Below are 17,859 nucleotides of genomic sequence, written 5' to 3'. Positions count from 1 at the left end.
CGCCATGTTGATTAAGATCACGTGAGGGGGGCCGCGGGCGGTCTCTTTGGAAGCGGGTGAGGGAACCATGGCAACGGACGCCTGCATGCTCGTCCCCGCCGAGCGGCTAGTTAGTTCCCACCCGCTGTGTCTGGTCCGACAAATAAATATTGTTATGGATTCGAATCCTACCCCGGTCACTTCTCTGCTCTACAATCAAAGCCTCTCTCCAAGCGTTAATTTTCTCCTCTATAAAACGGGGCGAATAATGGTGTTTTGGTATTAAAAACGTTGTGGAAGGGGCGCCTGGCTGGCTCAGTCGGTAGAGCATACCACTCTTGACCTGGGGGATTTAGGTTCAAGCCCCACACTGGATGTAGAGATTACTTAAAATCTTTTAACAAATCAATAAAAATAAACTTTGTGAAGATTGAGAAGCATGGATGTATAGAGATCGTAATAAGCTGCCTTGCGCAAGCTTTTGTCTATCTTGCCCACTGATTTGTCCCAAGAACTTAGAACAGCTCCTAGCACACAGTACGTGCTCCATATACCTTGGTTTATACAATAGAGCAAGAATCCCAGATTTAGAGAACAGACTTGAGACTCAGAACCTAGCCACATTTATACGCTCATTTATTTATACATTCATTATACCTACTAGTGCCAGCCTTCATGCCGCACAAGGATGAGAGGGGCTGGGTCATGGATTTATTGAGTACTGCGTTCTCCAATACTAACAAAATATTACGTACTAGATTAATTACTATTGTTGAAAATGGAGCTGATATCTGTCCCGGCCAGCAGAGGGCAGCATTGCCCCAGAATCCTTCGGCTCCGTCGCTCACCGGCCTAAATTGCGCGGATCTGAGCGAGACTCTGACCTTCAAAGAGCCTTGGGCTAATGAAGCTAAAGACCGACAGTCTTCCCTGAGGCCAAGGCCGGAAAACGCCCAACCAAGAGGGCCACTCCAGGGCCTTTGCACTAGCTATTGCTTTTATCTGCAAGACTCTTCCTTTCTGAATTTCCCACGGCTGGTTCGTATTTTATCAGTTGCTCCTGACTTCCCCAATCTTAAAACGCTCCACCCCTATCACTGTGTATCATGTTGCTTGTAACTCCTATTGTGCCTGTAAAACCTCTATACATCGATAGTGCTCAAATTTGTATTTTCAGTGTAGTCCTCTCCCATTGAACTCCCATCTCCTCTTTACAGATGGCTCCTTGACATCTCCACTGGGTGTGTGTCCGCACTCAAACTCCAGATGTCTAAAACAAAGCTCCTGATTGTCCCCCCAAGCTAGCCTAGGTCCTTCCATCTTCCTCTTCTCAGTAATAGTAGTTCAATCCTTCCAGGAACTCAGATCAGAAATTTATGGGTGGTCCTTGAGCTCTCATTCTGACCCAGCCACCAGCATCTCTTACCTGGATTATTACAGTAAAGGGCTCACTGGTCTTGTGGCTTCTCTTCTTTACTCCCTATACAATACACCTGAAGGTATTTTAAAGGACATGCTTTCAGCATTTCACCATTATGTATGATATCTACTGTAAGTTTTTGAAAGATGCACAATATCAAGTAAAGAAAGGACACTTGAGGGTGCCTGGGTGGCTCAGACAGTTAAGCACCTGCTTTCGGCTCGGGCCCTGATTCCAGGGTCCTGGGATCAAACCCCACATCAGGCTCTCTGCTGAGCAGGAAGCCTGCTTCTCCCTCTCCCTCTGCCTGCCGCTCCCCCCTGCTTGTGCTCTCTCCCTCTCTCCCCTGCTGTCCAATAAATTTTTAACTAGTTCCTTAACAGATTTTTGTTGTAAATAAATATTGTATGCTTTTTCAGTATCTGAAATAGCCATATTATTTGGCTCATTTAATTTAAAATGTCCAAGGACACGAATTTATTTTATTTACTAACACATTTATTTCCATTCCTGGATAAGCCCACTTGGCCATGGTATCTTTTTATATACTATGGCATTTGACATTAATTTTAATTAATATTTTATGTAAAGCTTTTGCATCCCATCTGTTATAAATTATATTGGTCCCTACTCTTCCTGTCCTGTACTGTCTTTGCCTGAGTTTGGTGTTCAAATACCTATTTGCGGGACGCCTGGGTGGCTCAGTTGGTTGGACGACTGCCTTCGGCTCGGGTCATGATCCCGGAGTCCCGGGATCGAGTCCCGCATCGGGCTCCCAGCTCCACGGGGAGTCTGCTGACCTTCTCCTCACTCGTGCTCTCTCTCACTGTCTCTCTCTCAAATAAATAAATAAAATCTTTAAAAAAACAAACAAAACAAAAAAAAAACAAAAAACAAAAAACAAATACCTATTTGCTGGAAGAAATTCTGCGAGATTGGAATTATCTCTTTCTGGAATATTTTATTGGCCTGGCTTGTATATCCATCTAGTTATGTTGTTTTCACAGAAGAAATATCTGTAGCTACTGATTTAGGGATTGTTTTGTTTTGTTGTTTAATTTTTAAGATACACTCTATGGCCAACATGGGGCTCCAACTCGGGACCCCAAGAGTGATTAAGAGTCACCTGTTCTACCGACTGAGCCAGCCAGGCAACCCACCCTGGTTCTTGAAAGACAGTCTCGGGGCACCTGGGTGGCCCATTCGGGTAAGCGATAGCCTCTTGATTTCAGCTCAGGTCTTGATCTCAGAGTGGTGAGTGCCAGCCTCCTGTTGGGCTCCACGCCCAACGTTGAGACTACTTAAAAATCATCATCATGGGGCGCCTGGGTGGCTCAGTGGGTTTAGCCTCTGCCTTCCGCTGGGGTCATGATCTTGGGGTCCTGGGATCGAGCCCCACATGGGGCTCTCTGCTCAGCAGAGAGCCTGCTTCCCCCTCTCTCTCTGCCTGCTGCTCTGCCTACTTGTGACCTCTCTCTGTGTGTGTCAAATAAATTAATAAAATCTTTTGGAAGAAGAAGAAGTAGGTAGGGTCTTGGGTGGCGGCGGGAACGTGGGAAGCCGGGCCAGCCGGGCCGGCCAGGCCAGCGCGCCCTCCACTTCTGCGAGACCTTCCGCCGTGGGGTCTCAGGAGCAGAACCAGCAGATTTTGTCGCGGCTACCGGGCTGCGGCGCAGTTCGGGAAGAGGTTGCAGGGGTGAGTGGGACGCAGGCTCACCCACGTGCGGGACCTGGCCTGGCTGCGCCTGCCCGGCAGACCTGGTGGTGACATTAGTGACCCAGCCATCGCTGGGTGAAAGGCATGAACTGGGCGGGGCTTAGCGAATGAGCGAATCCTGTGCCTATTCCGTCCGCGGTCATGATGCCGGGAGCAGCAGACGGCTCGAGGTTCCAGGTGTTGGACTATGAAGGGGGACAGGTGTGGAGGTCACACTGGATGGTACCTAGGAGCAGACCCTCCCTAACAGGTGCCTGCCTCCCTGACCCAACCGCTTTACCTAACCCCACTTCCTTCTGTTTCTCTAATCCCAGACTCTGCTTTAGGGCCCCTTCTTGCCTCTTAGCCCTGGTGACAAATTAACAGGTATGTTTAAAATTCTAGGGAAGGGGGTGACTGGGTGGCTCCGTGGGTTAAGCGTATGCCTCTGGCTCGGGTCATGATCCCCGAGTCCCGGCATCGAGTCTGGAGCCCCGCATCAAGGTCACTGCTCAGGGAGGAGCCTCCTCCTTCCTCTGCCTGGTTCCCTCTGCTTCTGCTCTCTTTCTCTCTCTGACAAAAAAAAATAAATAAAATCTTAAGCAAAATAAAATAAAATTCTTGGGGGGAATAAAAAGGATCTCAACCAAAATGCTATTTCTTGTGATCTCTTCTTTCTGGTTTCTTTCTTTCTTTTAAGATTTTATTCATTCATTTTACAGAGAGAGAGAGAGAGAGATCACAAGTAGGCAGAGAGGCAGGCAGAGAGAGAGGGGAAAGCAGGCTCCACGCTGAGCAGAGAGCCCGATGCGGGGCTCAATGCGGGGCTCGATGCCAGGACCTCGGGATCATGACCTGAGCAGAAGGCAGAGGCTTTAACCCACTGAGCCATCCAGGCGCCCCGATTTCTTTCTTTCTTTCTTTCTTTCTTTTTTAAGTCATTCTTTTTTGTCATTTTGCAATTTTATATGATGTGTCTCGGGGTGGATTTCTTTTAATTTATCCTATTTGAGTTTCCTTCAAATTCTTGGATCTCGTGATCAGAGCCTTTCCATAATTCTGGAAATGCTCAGTTGTTCTCTGAAGAACTGCCCTTGCCTCAAAGAGCCTCAACACAGGAGGCTGAGAGCAGGACAAGAAATGCTGAGGTGTTACCCATCCTGAGAAGATAATCCCCCATCCCGGGGCTAAGGGTGCATCAACTATATTTGCCTGGGTGCGCCAGTCTGACCTGGAGTTTCCATCTCTCTGAACTGGTAGAAGAAAGGGAGGTAAAAATATCAAATACCAGAAACACTCACTCTTCTAACTGAACCGTCTCATAGATTTTTTTGAATAGTTCCTTCCTCATTTACCGTATGCCCTTGGCACCACTTCCAGAAATGTTCAATGGTTCTTATCTTCACACTTTCACCAGTTTCACTGGGGAGGGGGTCTGCGAAGATCCTCATGCTAGCATGAGGGAAAATGATTCCCTTTTAATATTTTTTGATGTTTGTGTTTCCCATTCAAATATCAAATACCTTTGAGGGGTGCCTGGCTGGTGCGGCAGTAGAGCATGCAACTCTTGATCTCCGAGTTGAGAGTTCAAGTCCCAAGTTGGGTGTAGAGATCACAATTCTTAAATACATTTGAAATCTACATATATATCAAATCATTATGTTGTACACTTAGAACTAATCAGGGGTGCTTGGCTGGCTCCGTTGGTAGAGCACGAAGCTTTTTTTTTTTTTTTTTTAAGATTTTTAAATTTATTTCAGAAGAAGAGAGGCGCAGAGCCTGAGCGGGAGGGCAGAGGGAGAGGGAATGAGAATCTCAAGCAGATTCTTTGCTGAGTGCAGAGCCCAAGTGGACCTGGATTCCATGGTCCTGAGATCAGGACCGGAGGCGAAACCAACTGTGCTCTCCAGGAGCCCCCGTGTGCAACTCCTGATCTCAGGGTCATGAATTCGAGCCCCACATTGACATAGATTTTACTTTAAACAAATAAACTGGCAAATAAAACCAACACAATGTGATATGTCAATTATATCTCAATAAAACTGGGGGGAATCGCTTAGGAAATATGAAAAAGATTAAAATGACAAGTTTTTTTAAAGATTTTATTTATTTATTTGACAGAGAGAGAGATCACAAGTAGGCAGAGAGTCAGGCAGAGAGAGAGGGGGAAACAGGCTCCCTGCTGAGCAAAGAGCCCGATGCGGGACTCGATCCCAGGACCCTGGGACCACGACCTGAGCCGAAGGCAGAGGCTTTAACCTACTGAGCCACCCAGGCGCCCCTAAAATGACAAGTTTTATATTTTATATATTTTTTCACAGTAGGGTTTCACAGTACAAATTTATTTAAAGAAATGAAAGTAGGTATACATACACACAAAAATACAACAAATACAATGAAAAATTTGAAAACAGAGGAGTGTAATAAGCTTTACTGAGGATTCAGTTTTCATTAAATAAGCTTAAGGTTTTAAAATAGATAACATATAGGGCACCTGGCTGTCTCAGTTGCAAGAGCATATGACTCTTCATCTCAGGGTCATGGGTTTGAACCTCACACTGGGTGCAGATATTACTTTAAAAGATAATTAATATCTCGGGGCACCTGGGTGGCTCAGTAGGTTAAAGCTCTGCCTTCAGCTCAGGTCATGATCTCAGGGTCCTGGGATCGAGTCCCGCATCGGGCTCTCTGCTCAGCAGGGAGCCTGCTTCCTCCTCTCTCTCTCTCTCTGCCTGCCTCTCTGCCCACTTGTCTGTCAAATACATAAATAAAATCTAAAAAAAAAAAAATAGATAATAGAAGAGCCTGGGTGGCCCAGAGGTTAAGCATCTGCCTTTAGCTCAGGTCATGATCCAATGGTCCTGGGATCGAGCCCCACGTTGGGCTCCCTACTCAGCAGGAAGCCTGCTTCTTCTTCTCCCACTCCCCCCGTTTGTGTTCCCTCGCTCGCTGTGTCTCTCTCTGTCAAATAAATAAATAAGAGTCTTAAATAAAAATAGATAATATATAACCACTTTTTTAAAAAATGGGGATGAAATGTATGCTGTGAATTATCTTTCCCATTCATGTCCCGGCAAAACAGTTCTCACCCCTTAATATTAAATGGTTAGTATTCATTCTTGTCTATACTCACATTCGTCAGCATATGTTAGCAAATATGTATTTTCTTCCTGTTGCTGTTGTTTTGATCGATTCAGTTAGATAAACTATGGGTTTTTTTCATCATCTACAAAGCTTTAATATTTCAATATTTTTTACAAATGGAGTCTTTGAACTGCCATTTTCCACTCGTCATAGATCATTCTCTCCTGGAATTGCCTCAACAACATTCCCAACATTATGATTTACTCCAAATGTAAGTTTCATAATAGTTATTTGATAATTTGGTAGCGAAGCAGGAACAGCAGGAAGCCTGTTTCTCCCTCTCTTTCAGCCTGCTGCTCCCCTTGATTGTGGTCTCTGTCACATAAACAAATAAAATCTTAAAAAAATTATACCACACCTAGTCCCTTGATCTACTTTATGTTTCCTAGGATTATGTGTCTAAGATTTATTTGTGTCTTATTTAATTGTGGTCCATTCTTTTCTTCTGCAAATCAACATACCATCAGGTATTAGTATAAATATACCACCCTGTACTTATTCATTCTCTAGTCAATGAACTTGTGAGCTTTTCAGGTTTTTTTTTTTAAGATTTTACTTATTTATTTGACAGAGAGAGATCACAAGTAGGCAGAGAGGCAGCAGAGAGAGAGGAGAAAGCAGGCTCCCCACGGAGCAGAGAGTCTGATATGGGGCTAGATCCCAGGACCCTGGGATCATGACCTGAGCTGAAGTCAGAGGCTTTAACCACTGAGCCACCCAGGAGCCCCTTTTCAGTGTTTTTTATTTGTTTTTGCTATTATAAGTAATTCTGCTGTGAACATCTGTGTGTGCATCTCCTTGTACACCTGTGAAAGTATCCTGGGAATAGACTTACAAGACTCTAGACTGAATGGATATTCAACTTCACTAGGCAGTGCCAGCTTTTATCCAGGTGATCACAGCAATCGACACCTCCAGTTGCGGTATAAGAAAACTTCCTTGTGTCAGACGCTTAACTAGCTGTGCTGCCCAGGAACGCTGGCGTGCAGCTCTTGATCTCAGCGTCCTGAGTTTGAGCCCTACTTGAGTGTAGAGATTATTTCTATTTTTATTTTTAATATTTCATCTTTCTTTTTGTCAGAGAGAGAGAGAGAGCACAAGCAGTGGGAGCAGCAGAGGAGAAGTGGGCTCCCTGCTGAGCAGGGAGCTCGAAGCAGGGCTCGATGCCAGGACTCCAGGATCATGACCTGAGCAGAAGACAGACACTTAATGACTGAGCCACCTAGGTGCCCCGAGATTACTTTAAATAAATAAACAAACAAATAAGGAATGTTTGTCAACTCTTCCATTTATCAGGGGAGGCTGAGTGGCTCAGTTGGTTAAGCAGCTGCCTTCTGCTCAGGTCATGATCTCAGGGTCCTAGTATCAAGTCCCCCATCGGCGTCCTTGCTCAGCAAGGAGCCTACTTCTCCCTCCGCTTCTGCCTCTGCCTTTCTCTCTCTCGTGAATAAATAAATAAAATCTTTAAAAAAAACAACACCTCTTCCATTTTCAGAACTCTTCAGTTCTGTCAATCAGGTGTGTGTGACACAGTGTCTCATTGGGGGTTTAGTTTGCATTTCTGTGATTCTTAACTGAGGTTGGACATGTCTTCAGATGTTGGAGCCATTTAGTGACAACTTAATTTGGTAGCAGCATTCAACATGGGTGAGCTGCTGAGTATTTCCATTTTAAAATTTAGTGCTTTGAATGTATATGATGTTATATATATATGTGTGTGTGTGTGTGTGTGTGCGCGCGCGTGTGTGTATATATGTATATATATATATAGATAGATAGATAGATACATTCTTTTTTTTTATTTTTTAAATTTTTTTTTTTTTAAGATTTTATTTATTTATTTGACAGAGAGAGATCACAAGTAGGCAGAGAGAGAGAGAGGAGGAAGCAGGCTCCCCGCGGAGCAGAGAACCCGACGCGGGGCTCGATCCCAGGACCCCGAGACCATGACCTGAGCCGAAGGCAGTGGCTCAATCCACTGAGCCACCCAGGCGCCCCGATACATTCTTTTTTTAAGTTTTTATTTATTCATGTGAGAGAGAGGGAGTGAGAGACAGCAGGAGCAGCAGGAGGGGTAGAGGGAGAAGCAGGCTCCCCGCTGAGCAGGGAGCCCAATGTGGGACTCAATCCTGGGATCCCGGGATCATGACCTTAGCTGAAGGCAGATGCTTAACCAACTGAGCCACTCAGGTGCCCACAACAGACCACATCTCAGGTGGTGATGAGTGCTGGGGAATAAAGAGGGCAGGGGAGGAGAGAAAGATTTGGGAAGTGACTATTAAGTCGTCTCTACACCCAACGTGGGGCTCGAACTCACGACCTCAAGATCAAAAGTCATATGCTCTACCAGCTGAACCACCCAGGGGCCCCTGGGCGGTGATTATTTTAAGTAGGCTGGTCAGGACCAGAATCACCAAGAAGGTGACCTGAGAGTTAAGACCTGAAGGAGATCTGGGAGGAGCCATGATAAGATCAGAGAGAGGGAGGGACGCCTGGCTGGCTCAGTTGGTGGAGCTTGTGACTCGATCTCTGGATTGTGAGTTTGAACCCCACGTTGGGTATAATTACTTAAAAACAAAATCTTAAAAAAGAAAAGAAAAGCTCTCGGAGAAAGCATTTCAGGCAATGGGAACCGTGAGAGCAAAGGTCCTGAGGTGGGAATGTGTCTGGATTGTTTGCAGTGCAGCGGGGAGGTCGGTGTGGCTGGGGGGAGTGAGGGAAGGAAGGGAAGATGAGGGTGAGAAGATCAGAGCGTGAGGCTCTGCAGGGCCTCTGGTTCTCAAAGAGGAATTCGGCTTCCCTCTGAGCCAGACGGGAGGGTGGGATTCCTTACCAGAACGTGAAGTGAAGCAAGCTCTTTCTATCACCAAGAGGTAAACTGGAGTGTGGAGGTGGGGTGCAGCTGAGATTCACTGACATCTGCTTTAGGGGTTTGAGCTCTGCTCAGCAGCGAGGCCTGGGGGCGCCAGAAGGCCATCACTATTCGAGAGGCGCTGGGAGCGCGGCTTCAGAACGCTGGACAGCGCCGCGAGCGTTGCCGGGAAACCAGGGACGCGGCGGCTCTGGGGGCGGAGCCTTGGGATTTCATCCTTTCCCAGGCGGTTGGCTGTGAGCGCCAGGCGGGAGACACTTCTGGGGCAGGGCAGAGGGCGGAGCCTACAGCAGCGCCCAATTGGAGTTCGCTGACGGCACAGGGGAGCGGCATCTCGTGGCAGGGACTGTTGGGAGTGGCTCTCGTAGAACACTTCCGTTCTGTTTGGGGTCTGGTGATTGGGCATAACAGGGGAGGGCGGCAGACCTAAAGGCGAATAGAACGTGGCTGGGTAAGGGAGATGTTGTCAGAGGCGGGGCCTGAAGCCGGCCTCTGTGCCTCTCGCGTGGAGGTCCTCGCACAGGTTGGAGGCGTGGCTGGAGGGTCTTCCCACTAGATCGCCCAACCTCCCCTTCCCTGGGAACGCCACAGTCGTCCAAGAACTAGGTAGTTGGCTTTAAGAGGCTGGTACTGAGGTCTCTGGACCCAGAAGAGCAGAAGTCGGTTTCTGGGCAGGGAATGGGAATCCAGAACCTCTGAAAGAGGGGGTGGGGCTTCCGAATACCGCTAACGTTGAGAGAGTACTTGGAGGCCGGTGTTGGCGGTTGTCCCAGGAAGCTGGAGTGTGTGTGCTCTCCGGTTTATCCAGCCAGGGATGAAGGCTGTCATTCCGTGATATTCTCACCCCCACGGCCCAGTACCAAGTAGGCTGAGCTCAGCTGTCAAGCTTCTTGGGAAACGCTGGGAAGGGCATGGGTCCAGGACTTGTGAAAATGACTTCCATGGCGTTTTAGACTTTTCTGCTTATCTCCAACCAGAGCAGAGTGCCTGCAAATCGGGGCCCTCTACTTCTTGAGGCCTGAGGCAATGCAGTGCCCCTCTCTCTGGGCCTGTCTGCCCTATCTGGGGCATTCAGGTGTCACTCCCCTCAGATCTGGGAGCAGTTTCCTCACTTAGCCCAATCGCCTAAATCACCCCGAACCTCAGTTCAGACACTCCACGACTCGAGTCTCTTTGGTGATCAGCTGGCCTGCATTCTCACCTCTCTCACACACCTGTTCTCTGCCCAACAGCCAAAATGACTGTTCTGAGGCATGACTGAGCCTGGGTTCTCCAGAGCTCAGATTCTTTCATGGTTCCCTACTGCTCTCAGGATAAACGTTAGAACTCCACTCCTTGGCTGCCAAGGCCCCTGTAGTGGTTGCCCCCACAGACACCAGCCACACTCCTCACCTCGCAACCGGAATGTCCCACACACCTGACTTCAGCTGTCTGAAGTCACTTCCCAACACACAGCTGAGCTTCCCCGCGTACCCCATAACCTGGGCTCACCCTCCCTAACACACCTTCTGGTTCCAATTTAACTGTCCCGTCTTTTTTGAAACACAGAAAGCCTTCCCTGACACTCCCTGCACAAGCTGGGCTAAGGCCCTCTTGGAACCTGGAAGCTCCATGAGCGCAGGACCCAGGTTCATACTCTCAGCACCCCGTACAGGACTAATACATACATGCCACTCAATAAATACATGTGGAGTGAATGAAACAATGAACACATGAAGTTTCCATTTATTCTGGGATGGGTTAGAATGAGCATCCAGGCCAAGAAGGCTCGCTGGTGTGTGGCCCATAATCATGTCCAGAAGTCTCAGGATGGGTTTGCAAAGGGCATGGAGCGTATGGGGCTCACACCTGCAGACTGAATCCTGAGGCTGAGCCCCGCTGCAAAAGGCCAGGCTGGGAGGACCAGGTCAGTCCTCCGGGGTGGGACAGGCCTTGCTGACTACCCAAAAATGGTCAGTGGTCAGAGGGACATTTCCCTGCTGGAGTGGAAGCAACTGGGTGTCGACTTCCAGGTCAGACCGGACCCCAGCCCACAGGGACACCACCAGGACCCTAGTGATTCTGCTCAGTAGAAAAGGTGGAAATCCTGAATCTGTGTCCCATTACTGCTTAGGGGCCCCCTTTGGTCCCTAGGTCTCAACCACCCCACAGCTCCCCAATGGGATCAGCTGAAATTCCCTGCAAGGTCCTGCCCCTCCAATGTCATCTCAGCCCTGCCCCCCAACGTGTCCAGCTGTTCCCGCAGTCATGAGGCCTTTCTCCCTCCCTGCCTCCAAAGGCTCCCGGGCCCTCTGGGGTAGTGTCCAGTCCTGGGTCACTGACCCTCGTGGTCTATGCACCAAGTTAAGTACCCTACCCGGATCAGCTTGCTGAGTGAGCCTGTGGGCCACTGGCTCTTCCCGCTGAGTCTCCTAGCGATCTCTGCTCATGACTGACAGACGCAGGACACCCTCCTCTGGCAGCACACAGGCTGAGGCATCTCTCTGTTGCCCGCCATGTCCCTGGCCCAGGCGGCCATGGAGAAGCACCTCAGTGAGAACTTCCTCCAGGCTGGCTTCCTGCGTGTGGAGGGCCAGAGGCCCGGAAAGGCCTCGGTCAGCTCTGAAGGAGTGCCACGCTGGTACCTAGGCCTCGTCCATGCTCAGTGTTGGCCACATTTTCCCAAACCCAGCTTCTGGGCACGGTCGGTCTTGCGGGCTGTGACAGTGTGGCTGGCCAGCTGCATCACAGTGCCATTAGCACCAACGAGGTCCCCAGTGAGGGTGCCAAGGGGTGTGTGCATTTGTGAGCTGTCGCCTTGGGACAGGTCCCCACTGTGCTGACCACGTGATCCTGGCGGTGGCCGATAACCTCCCAGGGCTGTGCTGGCAGCACAGGGCCAAGCCTTCACCCAACTCTTCGGTGGGCTGGTGTCCCCCCAAAATGTACATCCACATCCTAACTGCCGTTACCCATGACCGTGAAGGATCTCAGGATGTGCTCATCCTGGGTTAGGGTGGGGCTGAAATCCAGTGACCCGTGTCCTTGTGAGAGAGGAGATCGGAGACACGGAGGCTCACAGGGAGGTCCCGTGAGGGGGGCGGAGCCTGGAGTAAGGCTGTCAGGAGCAGAGGTATGCCCAAAGTCATGAGAAGCCGGCAGAAATGCGGAAAGATCCTACTTCTCCCATACTGCTGCTCTTGGAAACAAATGTCGCTCAGGTCAACACAACTTGGCCCGCCTTGGGGAGTGCTCAGACCAGGCCCAGGGACCAACACACATTTATCCGAGACAAGCCACCCAGGGATCCGCCCTTTTTCACAAGAGGAACATGGCACCAAGTCACAGCTTCCTGAGGCCTCCACCTTCAGATGGCCTGGGAGTTTTTTCCATGGCCTTGAGATTCCTGCCCTTGTGAAGGGCCAGTGTTCAGAAACTTAAGGATGGCGGTGAGAGATGCGTGCGGAGAACATAGGCCCACAGTTTGAAGGCATTTGGCAGGCGGGGCGGGGCCTCCCCCTCCGTGGGTTTCTGGGTGGTACAGGCACCAACCACAGCCCACATCTCATTCCAACATAAGGTCCTACTGATCACGAGGGGTGCTTTGTCCCAGCCCCTGGAAGTGTCTAGGAGAGATGATGGGTCACAGATGTCGTCACAGCTCATCAAAGTCTGGGTGGGGACCACCTCTCAGGTCTGCCTCATCTCCACTAGTGCACACACACACTCAAGGGATGCCAGCTTGCGCAGGCCAATCCGGATGCTCGCGCTGCAGACCGCCTCTCAGGCGGGCATCACATCATCCCTCCCTCTCCTCGAACTGGACCACCCGGGTCTTCCTCTGCTCCAGCGAAGGCAAAATTCTTCCCATGTTTTCTTTTGTCTAGCACAGAACACCTTTCTCTCACCTCTCCAAAGCAGAGCTTCATCCTTTGAAGGAACACTGGGTTTTCTGACTCAGCAGAAGAGTTCTGAGGCAAAAAAAACCTTTGATCTTCTTCCAAAGCATATGGCTAACCAAGCACAAGAGGCCGAGGGACTCCTCAGGGTTCAGAATTCAAATGAGCCTGGTCTGAGAGATGGCAGAGAGACGGCAAGAGAAGGGTCCCTGCAGAAGTGCAGCCCCAGGGCTCAGCCAAGAGGCTCTCCCGAGAAAGAGCTGAAGCCCCGGCCAAGGCAGTCAAGGCGCCGCCCGGGGCCCCCTCCCCCCAGGACAGGGCCGGAGCTGGAAAGTGCTGCTCTCACCGCAGGTTCCTCTACCTCCTCGTAGCTGACACTTCCGTACAGAACGGTCAGTAGCATCCTTGGTCTCTGCCCACTGGGTGACTATGTCCCCCATACAAGGCAAACTGCCTGGGATTGAGAAGCACAGCTCCAGGGAAACCTGCTAGAACCGGGCTGGGCGGCGACAAAGAGCCCCAGCCACTCAGGCACACTCTGAGCCTCTGGGCAGGGCGGCACCAGGGAGGAAGGCGCCGGCTGTCCGAGACACAGAACCACGCCATCCTGACATAGACGGTTCTATGGTTGGGTTCCCCAGACCTCAGGGTGCTTTAGCCAAATTCAATCGGCCTTTTTCAATCAGGCTACACATACCAAACCTAGGACATTTCATTCCATGATGATTTGAAACTGCACTTAAAACAACACCAGAATTCATGGAGCAGAAAAGCAAGCATGCGGAATTGTGTGATCAAATCCCCAAATACCAGCGTGGGCCGCTCATAAGCCACTCGGCACACCACCAGGAGCCCCCTGGGACACCAGGAATACAAAGTCCCATGTAATCGACTCACTGGCCCCAGCCAACCTTGGATAAAGGCATCTGGAGGCCTGGCGCTGGACCTTTTGGTGACAGGGGACTCCTCTGCCACCCCCGCCCTGCCTTCCCGTGCTGGGAACAGTGGAGGAACCTGCCCTTCACACTGCTGGTGGGTCAGACACCCAGGCCTACGACAGGCACAGAGTTTCTTTTTCTTTATTTGTCTACATTCAGCTTAATTCAGATGTACTGCCTGAATGATCCAGACATACAAAAAAAACCCCACTCTTTCCCACTGGTTTTTAAAATAAAATCTTCACTTATAAAACTGAAACACTAAAGCATTAAAATACAGAAAGCTCGTTTAACTCACTTCACAAAAGCATTAACAGATGATGTATCCCTTCCGTAGCTATTTAAAGACAAACCGAGTTAACACGAACACCAATCGTAAATAGACAGAGGGATACGGAACTGCAAGAACTCAAAAAACTCTACTCGGACAAAGTTGTGACGGCAACTAACAAACCATTGAAGACACGGAAGTCCCAAACACGGCTAAATATGGGTCACAGGACGGGCCACAGGGGTGACCAGCTGCACCTCACGACACGGCAACGTGGACAGGTTGGGGCGGAGGGAGCCTGGAGGGGCCAGCTGACATGTTAACTGTGATGCATAAAACTGAATCTTACAACGAGGGGTAAGTGCAGAAGGTACAAATCTTCACCCCTCGGGGGGCTTTATCTATACTGGTAGTTCATGCTGTGGTCTGCGTTTCTGCCGTAGCCGCCCTGTGAGGACTGGTAGGAGCTGGGAGGGCCGCTGTAATTCTGGCCGGACCCCGGGGAGTTGTAGTTTGATTGTGACGAGTAGCCTCCTGGGGAAGAGAGGGGTGGGTTAGAGGTGAGGGGCATGGGGCCTGCCCTGTGAGCAGAGCTCAGGACCACGGCCAGCACCCGGGCCGCGTTGCGTCCACATCGTGTCCATGGGTGAGACCACAGCAGGAAGCAATACGGGCATGGCCTCTCGCTCAGTGCCTTTCCTGGGTCATCGGGGCTGGCAGTCACCAACACCCTGTGAGGCGGCCACCAGACCTGGTTCGTAAGCAGTGGGGATCTGTCGTGTACAGACCACGGCAGTGGGAGTAGTCTCTGGGGGCCGCCCAAGCCCAAGGCTGTGCCTGAGGCCCAACCAGAGACCACACAGCAGACTGTCTGGGCCTCAATGTGGCCAGCACTTTCCCATACGGGGCATTTTCCATAAGACCAGGGCAGCATCTGGACGTCTGGCTTCTAAAAAGCCAAGAGGGGGGAGGTATGCCTGAGCCTGTGTGCCCCAGTCTCCCTTCCTGTTCCCCCACACAGAAGCCAGATGGCAGGTGCCACCACAGCCCCGCCTACGCTACCCACCTGCCCACGCCAGGCGGTGCCCCTCATCACCGGACCCGCCCCTCCCCCACACTGCACCACCTGCTGATCCAGGCCCACCTTGTTTGCCTTGGTATGAGGAGCCGCCCCCAGAACCGCCGCCGTAGCCCCCGTGTGACCCTGGGTTGTAGGATGACCCGCCTGAGCCGTAGCTGTTCCCGCCGCTCCGGCCTCCACTACCACTGTAGTCTGGGGGAGAGAAGACAGTGTGGTTAAGGGGCCTTGGCAAAGGCACAGCTGGGGGGTGGTCCAGGATTCTCATACTATGGCCCTGGAAGTGGCAGGCCCTAAGTTAAGACCACAGGCCTTTACAAATCTCCCTGTCCCGTCTGCTTCAAGCTGGCACACACCAGTTGGACTGAGAACTGCCAAGGGCCAGCTGTAGCCCTGCAAGGCCATCGTGCCCTGGGTCAGCGCGCTCACCAAGCCTGGACGTCCAGGTGCATCCTGCCTTCCCACTTGCTCCTCCAACCCAAGCTTCCCAGCAAGTCAGGAACCACACAACAGCTCCCTTTCCACCCACCCAGCTGTCACCAGGCACTCAAGTGTCCCCTGGCCCCCGCAGAGAGAGCACGGCTTCTTTAAAGTCCCTGGCCCGCCTGCGGACCAGTGTCCCAGCACAGAAGACAGGCGCACACCTACGCCTTCCTAGCTCGGCCACCAGCTCAGCTGTGAACTGCCGGGGGCGTGAAGGAGGCGGAGGCCCAGGCAGAGTGGAAAAGTGACTCGGGCTTCCTTGGGGGCTGGAGGCAACGCTGTCCCCAGAGCCCATCCCTAGAGGTCCCCGCACAGCAGCTGGCCCAGACTCACGAACTCCACCCTCGTGCCCCAGCCTCAACCCACAGGCTTCCTTGGCACAGGGGTCTCTGCTAGTCCCGCCTTCAGAGAAAGCGGCAGGAAGGGAATGGCAAGGATCTGGGCCAGGGGCACTCTGCCTCCAGGATTCTCCTAAAGCCCGCCCGGCTTCCTTCCAGTCCCTCAGCAAGAGGTCAGGGCAACGGTTGGGCTTCCGCCACTCCACGGGGTGCGCCGCCGGCCTGGACCCCGGCCAGGCCTCGGGGCCCTGGAAGCCAACTCACTGAATTTGCTCTCGTAGCTGTAGTCTGATCCGCCCCCGCCCCCGGGGGAGCTGTAGGAGTTCGAGTAGGAGGAGTAGTTGCCTTGTCCATGGTTATAGCCCTTCTGCTTTCCCTGTGGGGGGCCATAGTTGCCGTACTGGCCCTGGCTGTAGGACTGCTGCTGGCCTTGGTGGGACTGGTAGCCCGAGCCGTAGGAGGGCTTCTGCTGGCCCCCATGGGGCTGCTTCTTCCCAGCGTGTTTCGGGGGCACTGGTGAGTTGTAGTTGTCGCCTTGGTAGTAGGAGCCGTAGCCGGAGGAGCCACCACCGCCCCCGCCGCCGCCACCACCGGCATTCCCCGAGTGCCCTCCGTTGCTGTAGAACTGACCTAAACAGGAAGGCAGCGGGTCAGGCGGAGGGTGGGGGACACGGGTTGGGGGGAGACAGGGAGGGTGGCAGCTGTGGGTCCTGAAGGCTGACCCACAAGCCCGCGGCCCCGGGCCGGGGCGGAGGGACAGAGGCAGGAGAGCGAGGAGCTGTGGCTCCGGTCCTTCAAGCAGCCCGGTCTGGATGGGTCCAGCCTTCAGCGCCACTCCCCCAGCAGCGGATGACGACAATGGATCCTTGCCAAGCAGCGGCAGGACAGCGCGCCCACAGCAGCTTTCGCCAGCGGATGTCAACATTACAATGAGATGAGCTCTGAGCACGAGATGACATTCAAGACTAGCCGACTGTTACCCAAATGTCCCCAACGGTGACAGGGAAAGCAAAGCCCCAGAGAAGCAGCTGGCCACCCCCACCATCCCCCGTGCTGTGCTGGGAAGAGGCTCTGCAGTCACAGGCCTGCGGGAACCCCGAGAGATGCTCTCTGACAAGGCCCCAGAAACTGGTGTCATTCCTGGATGAACAGCTGGTTTGACATGGCTCTTGGAGGAGTAAACGGAGAGTCAGTCAAGGGACCTGGGGCATCTCCCTGGTGTGACCTGCGCAAACGTAGGACTCAAGGAGTGATTCTCATGGCGGGAAAGGAGGCTGGCTAAGAAGCCGGGGTCTGAACATCCAAGCCAGGCCTCCAGCTACAGCCGCAGACGGCCCCCCCAGAGGGCCCCCCTCTGTTCCCAGCACAGCTGCCAAGGGCAGGCGGACCGAGCGTGAACTGACAAGCGTGCAGGGAGGCTGCCACATTCTCAGACCCTGAAACTGAGAATGTCACAGCAAGACCCTCCCTCTGGCCCTACGTGCCGATCCCATCCCAAGAGAACAGGTATGTCCACACCCTGCCCCCACCAGACACTCAGGTGGGCCGATGGGGGATGGGTCAGCTAAGCAGAGGTGGGAGGAAGGGGAGGCCGGGCCACGTGAGGGCTCTCAAGCCCAGCAGAGCAATCCCCAGCGCTCACACGCGGGCAGTGGGGCTCCTGGCTCCTGGAGCAGGTAGGGGGGCCTGTGGGCACACCTTTGCTGGTTGGTGCCGCCTCCTGTCTACAGACAGCTTGGAGCTACCCTGCTGTGCCCAGGGT

General features: G+C 52.0%; 1 protein-coding gene across 2 annotated transcripts in view; it reads right to left on the bottom strand.

The window, feature by feature from the left end:
- Window positions 1-14,052: 14,052 nt before the first annotated feature.
- The window catches only part of ILF3 (interleukin enhancer binding factor 3), a 28,532-nt gene continuing 24,725 nt past the window's right edge, over window positions 14,053-17,859 (bottom strand). For both annotated transcript variants that reach the window (XM_045990669.1, XM_045990670.1), the window contains exons 18-20: window positions 16,362-16,727; window positions 15,343-15,471; window positions 14,053-14,732 (exon numbers count right to left, since the gene is read on the bottom strand). In XM_045990669.1, the coding sequence (XP_045846625.1) occupies window positions 14,596-14,732; window positions 15,343-15,471; window positions 16,362-16,727 (632 nt within the window). In that variant the 3' untranslated portion in view covers window positions 14,053-14,595. The remainder of the gene's footprint in view (window positions 14,733-15,342; window positions 15,472-16,361; window positions 16,728-17,859) is intronic.

Source organism: Meles meles, chromosome 20 (genome assembly GCF_922984935.1).
Source record: "Meles meles chromosome 20, mMelMel3.1 paternal haplotype, whole genome shotgun sequence".
Taxonomy (NCBI): domain Eukaryota; kingdom Metazoa; phylum Chordata; class Mammalia; order Carnivora; family Mustelidae; genus Meles; species Meles meles.
This window is presented reverse-complemented; position numbering and strand designations above follow the sequence as displayed.